The 7,144-nt window shown below is 54.8% G+C and overlaps 1 protein-coding gene across 1 annotated transcript; it reads right to left on the bottom strand.

The window, feature by feature from the left end:
* Positions 1 to 5,807: 5,807 nt before the first annotated feature.
* Actrt2 (actin related protein T2) lies at positions 5,808 to 6,940 on the bottom strand. Its single transcript, XM_076863510.2, is given in 2 exon segments — positions 5,808 to 5,962; positions 5,965 to 6,940. Coding segments are annotated over 2 exon segments (1,131 nt in total).
* Between the last annotated feature and the right edge of the window lie 204 nt (positions 6,941 to 7,144).

The raw sequence follows: 7,144 nt of genomic DNA on the forward strand, positions 1-7,144 counted from the left end.
TACCTGGGGAGGGAGTCTACTCGCTCAGAAGTCAGGTGACCTCCTGCCCTTTGGCTCCAGTTGTGCCATGGGAAAAGCAGTGGCCCTCATGGACATGCGCAGTGGCCATAGTGGTCTTCCCTTTGTCCACGACGAGGCTGGGGTTTGGTTGGCAGTGTTTAGGGCCCTGAAGCACCGGGTCATCACAGCGCCATTCTCCAAGGGATGCAGGGCACCTCCATCAAGGGCACAGGCCTGGACGCCCCTGTGGTGGAGGTGCCTCCAGGGTCCCTCTGTGGCGTCTTAGAGGTGGCCACACTGGGGGAGAGCGCATGGCATGCTGTCCAGAGACTCACGTCAATGCAACGTCTTGTGTCTGGTCCACCATGAGATGGGGCTTCTGAGTCTCCCACGAAACCTGCTCCTGAGAGCCTGGTATAGAAACCTGAGCCATCGTCCAGAATGGTGGCAGGGACCCGGGAGTGGGTAAAGTCAAGCCCTGTGGCAGGGGACTCTATAGAGTGTGAGGTGGCACTGGGCACCATCTGTCTACGGCACAGGAAGGGACCTGAAGCCACATGGTCCTGGGTTCTCTGGCTCTGTTCTCTGGGTACTGCCTTGTCTTTTTTCCCTTTTTTGTACCAGGGATTGAACCCAGGGGTGCTTACCACTGAGCCACATCCCCAACCCTCTGATGTTTTGAAACAGGGTCTTGCTAATTGCCTAGGGCCTCGCTAAGTTTACTGAGGCTGGCTTCGAACTTGAGATCCTCCTGCCTCGGCTGCCTGAGCCACTAGATTACAGGGTGTGCCTCCATGCCTAGCTGTTCTTCCTTTTCTTGCCCATGAGTTTAGTTTTGAGCCAAGAATCCCGCAAGTGAAGCTCTGGTCTAAAGCAGCCAAATATCCCTTCACAGAACGACCCTTGGAAGGGCCAAAGGCTGGGAGCTGTGGATGGTTTGAAAAGGCCCCTGCTCTGGTTGGGCAGGGGAACCCACACCTTAGGAATGGGGAAACGGGCTCCCATAGTTCCTGTGGGATGTTGCAGGCAAGGTCTGGAAGTTCAAAGCCAGAGGGAGACTTTTCTCTCTTTTTCCCACATTCAACCCAGTCCAGCCCCAAACCCTGGTCCTTCACATTAGACACCCCCAGGCTCAAGCTGGGCCAAGCTGCAGATGCGAAGGATGACCCCACGGCTCCCGAGACTTTATTTCCCTCACTAGTGATAGCTTAAACCTGCCTGACACTCTGTGGAACTTCCACTTCTTCAAGAAGCCAGAATTAGAATCAGCTTAGTTATAATGCTCCTGCTAATGACGTAATGGGCACAAGGTGGGGGGGGCTGCTTTCCCTCTACTGGATTGCACATCCTGAGGAGTACTGTGCTGAAGAATATCATCGCCATCACCACCATCACCATCACCCATCACCATCATCATCATCCATCATCACATCCACCATCACACCACCACCATCCACCAGCATCATCACCATCACCACCGCATCACCATCACCACCACCACCTCACCATCACCATCACCACCACCACCATCACCAATCACCATCACCACCACCACATCCACACACCACCATCATCATCACCACCCACCATCATCATCACAATCACCACCACCACAATCACCACCACCACCACCATCACCATCACCATCACCACCATCACCACCATCACCATCATCACCACCACCACCATCACATCACCACCACCACCACCATCACCACATCACCACCACCTCATCATCACCACCACCACAATCACCATCATCATCGACATTCAACCACCACCACCACCATCACCATCACCACCACCACCATCACCATCACCACCATCATCATCACAATCCCTACCATCATCATCACCATCACCACCATCATCATCACAATCAACCACCACCACACAGTCACTACCACCACCATCACCATCACCACCACCACCATCACCACCATCACCATCACCACCACCACCATCACCATCACCATCACCACCACCACCACCCACCATCACAATCACCACCACCACCATCACCATCACCACCACCACCATCACCATCACCATCACCACCACCACCATCACAAGCACCATCACCGCCATCATCATCACAATCACTACCATCATCATCACCATCACCACCATCATCATCACAATCACCACCACCACAATCACCACCACCACCACCATCACCATCACCATCACCACCATCACCATCATCACCACCATCACCATCACCTCACCATCACCCACCATCACCACCACCATCACACCACCACCATCACAATCACCACCATCACCATCACCCCACCCACCACCACCCATCACCAACCACCATCACCACCATCACCATCACCATCACCATCACCACCACCACCATCACCATCACCATCACCACCATCATCATCACAATCACTACCATCATCATCACCATCACCACCATCATCATCACCATCACCACCACCACAATCACCACCACCACCATCACCATCACCACCACCACCATCACCACCATCACCATCACCACCACCATCACCATCACCATCACCACCACCACCATCACAATCACCACCACCACCATCACCATCACCACCACCACCATCACCATCACCATCACCACCACCACCATCACCATCACCATCACCACCATCATCATCACAATCACTACCATCATCATCACCATCACCACCATTATCATCACAATCACCACCACCACAATCACCACCACCACACCACACCATCACCATCACCATCACCACCATCACCATCATCACCACCATCACCATCACCATCACCATCACCACCACCACCACCATCACCATCATCACCACCATCACCATCACCATCACCATCACCACCACCACCACCATCACCATCACCATCACTACCACCACCATCACAATCACCACCATCACCATCACCACCACCACCACCACCACCACCATCACCACCACCATCACCATCACCATCACCATCACCACCACCACCATCACCATCACCATCACCACCCTCACCATCATCACCATCACCATCACCATCACCATCACCACCACCACCATCACCATCACCATCACTACCATCACCATCATCATAGCAACAGAAGCAAGAGCAGTGGCCAGCATAAGAGGAGCAGAGTAGCTGGAAAAAAAAAAGAGTTGTTTTAGGCACCATGTATTTGCAGTGTAACTCAGTAATATGGGCACAGTCTCAGGCAGAGAAGGATAAAGGAGTGTAGGAGGGGGATGGAGCCCTGGAACTCTGAACTCTGGAACTCTGAACTCACCCATGAGCCTTGGGAAGCCCAGCTACCATAAAACTGGGTGTTTCTGATAGGAGGGTTTGACAGGCCTCTCTGAGCCCTTGCAACCTTCAGGAACTGCAGAGAGAAACAAGATCATTCTCCCAGTCCCAAGTTCTCCTCCTTACCACCAGAAAGCCCTGGACGTAACGCAACAGAGGAAGACTGAAAGGTGCAGGACGGCGGGAGCTGCCTGGGGACCCGGAGCCCTGGAGTCCCTGGTTTCCTTGCAGTTTTTATACAGTGCTCAGAAGCCTCTCCCCCAAGATCTCCCACAGCTGCAGACCAGCAAAGTGCCAAGAAAAGCCATTCCCACCAAGTGTGAGCTAAGAATGAAGACCCCCTTTCTGCCCACCCTCCCCGCTCAACCTGAGGGCCAAGGGAAAGCCATGTCGCTCCATGGAAAGTGGAACAAACATCCACCAGAAACCCACCCCACCCACGGGATGAGACTGAACAGGGTGGCGGGGCCAGGGCTGGTCAGCTGTCCTTCAGCGGCACCTGGGTCAGTGGGTCCAGTGGGAGCCGAGCCTCCAGCCCCACCCAGCCCTGGTGAGGTAGAAGATGGTAGAAGAATAACCTCAAAGAAACCCCCATCATATTTAAACCTCTGAAATCTAAAGATGTGAAAAACTAGAAAACAGAGAGAAAAATGACCTATTCCCTACAGGGGACACCCATTGAGTGAGAGGGTTTTATCTGGAATCTCACAGGCCAGCAGGACAGTTCCTCTGGCACTGCGGTTTGTCAAGCGCTAAAGGAAAGTGTGGATGGCAAAGTCAGTCTTAGCCAAGGTGCCCTCCCAGGGCAGAGACAAGGGGAACCCAGGATTTGCTGCTAGCCAAGGAAGTTCTCTGAACACGGAGGAGATAACCGCAGAAGGTGGCTTGGGACTTCAGAGAGGAAAGGAGAGCACCAGGTGGGTTAGATAGAGGGAAACACTGTAGACTCCTCTCATGAGCTTCTTTAATCGCATTTAGTGATTGAGAAAAAAATTCTAACACCTCTGAGGCTGTGCCCAGTGTACACAGAAGACGAGATGATGGTATTTAAAAGTGGGGAGGCCAAAGCATCCTAAGCAGAGGTGGGAGTTTACACATTCCTCCAAGTGATAAAATGCCACTACCTGCAGACGGTGAGCCCGTATGTTCACACATACAGGTAGGCATACGGAGACACCTAGGGCACTCCCCCAAAACCACACCAAGAAAAACAGTAGAAACCCCAGCCCGTGGATCAGCATGGACTAATGAGAAATGCTCCCGACCCCCAGCAAAGTGAGAGAAGCAGGAATGAGACAGGGGACAAGCCAAGCCCTAACAGGGAAGGGGACGTCTGGGACATTTCAGTTGACTGTAGGCTGTCTAAATAACACAGGTAAAAGGCAGAGATCAAGACTGGATTTAAAAAAAAAAATCACCCAACTTTGTTCGGCCTTCCAATCCACCAAAGGCTCCGCTCAAATACAACATAGGTTGACAGGGAGATGATGTACAAACCTGGACATTCCACACGGACAAACTCCCCTTGTAGACAAAGTGGGTTTTCCATTCTTGCTGCGTTTCTTGAACAAGGTCCCCCTTCGTTTTCCCTTCGCTCTGCTTCTTCCTGCTCCCAGGACACCCCTGCCTCCCGCCAGCCTGGTGCACCACCATGGTATGCGCTCTCCCTTCTGTCTCCTCCTTCTGTCTCCGTAGAAGACACTCCTCTCTCTAAACCGGCACTTACCAATGTGCTCCGTCCACATGAGCCTGGGAGAGTGACTTTCATTAAAAACCAAAGAAAAGAGGAGAATATAGAACATATTTTAAGAGCGCCTCTGAGTTCTCCATTTCTCTTCTCAATAACATCTTGGGAGAATTTCACCAAGTCCACGTGGAAATTTCCCCTGGTGCCTAACTTATTCAACCGTTGCCGCCAGCTTTGCCCCAAACCAGGATGCTACAAATATCCCTGAGAGTAAAAACAAACTGAAAAGGTATGATCACCACGCAGAGCGGGTGACAGCACCCTGGGTGACAAGGCCAGACAGCTAGAAGGGACACAGCCTGGTCTTGGCACATGGCACAGCGGGGAGCAGAAATGCCGTAAGTTTAGGGCTCTCTCTCCACAGGCCATCAATAACACAGGGCCCACCCAGGTGAGGGCTCAGGTAGGCAGTGTCCCGCCTGTCCCTTGCCCCCTGCCCCATCTCCCAGACCCCCGACCCCCAGGATCCTGGTTCAAAACCACTGAATCAGGCTCTGGCCTGAAATTCAGGACCACCTGCAGGTGTGTCTAGCCTCGACCCCCAGCCCCGGGCTTTCTCGGGCGGCAGGGAGGGGATGTGGACAGACCCCCTTGACAGCCCCGCTGCCCAGGTCAGAAGGGACTCTGCTGCTGCTGAGAAGGAGCGAGACACTCCACACAGCCGAACACTCCACATTCTGTCGTTTATTGGACATCCTGCTCGAGCGGCAGGTCAGCTCACTTCCCAGGAGGGCTCTGCCAGAGCCACCGCTGCCCCGGGCGCAAGGCCCTTCCTTCAGAAGCATCTTCTCTGGACCACGGATGTCCCAAACTCCTTGAAGTCCGCGGAGGTGACCCACATCTGCTTGAAGCTGCTCAGGGAAGTGACGATGGAGGCCCCGATCCAGGTGGAGAACCAGCGGTCGGGGGGAGCCGTGATCTTGATGGGGTGCCTTTGGAGGCCAGCTGCTCCAGCTCCCGCAGAAGCCGGTCGTCCAGCCCCTGGAAGAGCGTGGTGCCTCCCGACAGCACGATCTCCCCAAAGAGTGTCTTCTGGATGTCCCCGTCACACTTGGTGATGCTGCTGGATGCCATCTTCGCCAGCCCCGGGTTCTGGGTGCCCAGTTGCTCGGGGGAGAACAAGGCCTCAGGTGCCTGGTACAGCTGGTCCCCGATGTAGATGACATTCCCGTCTGGCAGCTTGTACTCTCTCAGGACCTCCTCTGGCCGCCGGCAGAGCTCCTTCTCAGGCTCCAGGGCCACGTAGCACAGCTTCTCCTTGATGTCGTCCACCAGGGCCTTGTCGAGCAGACACGGGAAGGTCCGCCCGCTGGCCAGGAGGAGCCGGGTGAGGAGCTCCGTGACATCTCTGCCTGCTACGTAGAGCTTGGTGACCGCGTGGGGCAGGGAGTAGCCCTCAAAGATGGGCACGGTGCAGGTGACCCCATCCCCGCTGTCCACCACGAGGCCCGTGACGCAGGCTGAGGCGTAGAGCGCCAACACAGCCTGGTCAGACAGGTAGAAGGCCGGCACGCTGAAGCTCTCGAACATCACCTCGGCCATCTTCTCCCGATTCTCCCTGGGGTTCAGGGAGGGCTCCGTCATGAGCACAGGCTGGTCACTGGGCTTCACGCCCAGCTCCCACTCAAAGAGGTGCCTCCAGAGCTTCTCCATGTCGTCCCAGCCCGTGATCAGGCCCCGCTCGATGGGAGAGCGCAGGTGCAGGGTCTCGTGCTTGTACACGGCTTCCTCCCCCACAAAGTACTTCTTCTGATTGGCTCCTGGATTGGGCGTCTTGAATTTGGGGTGCCCCACGATGGAGCTGATGACGTGGCGGGGCCCGATCTCCCCTGACAGCCCTGCTTTGCAGAGCCCAGATCCATTGTCGAAAATAACAGCTGGAGACTCTAATATGTGTGGGTTAAACATGTCTGCAGCATTCTCTTCCGGGCGTCACCAAAATAAAGACAGAACCCTGGGGGCCTCTTTGAGTCACAGCAGGCTTTCCAGAAGGAAGTCCGTGGGATTCCACTGTTCCTGGGGGCACCTCCCAGCAGGGCTAGCAGGTCACCCACAGAGCCTGGGGGACCTCCATCCTCCACTGCGCCTACTTTCCCACCAAGTGGCCCCGCC

Source organism: Callospermophilus lateralis, chromosome 7 (assembly GCF_048772815.1).
Source record: "Callospermophilus lateralis isolate mCalLat2 chromosome 7, mCalLat2.hap1, whole genome shotgun sequence".
Taxonomy (NCBI): Eukaryota; Metazoa; Chordata; class Mammalia; order Rodentia; family Sciuridae; genus Callospermophilus; species Callospermophilus lateralis.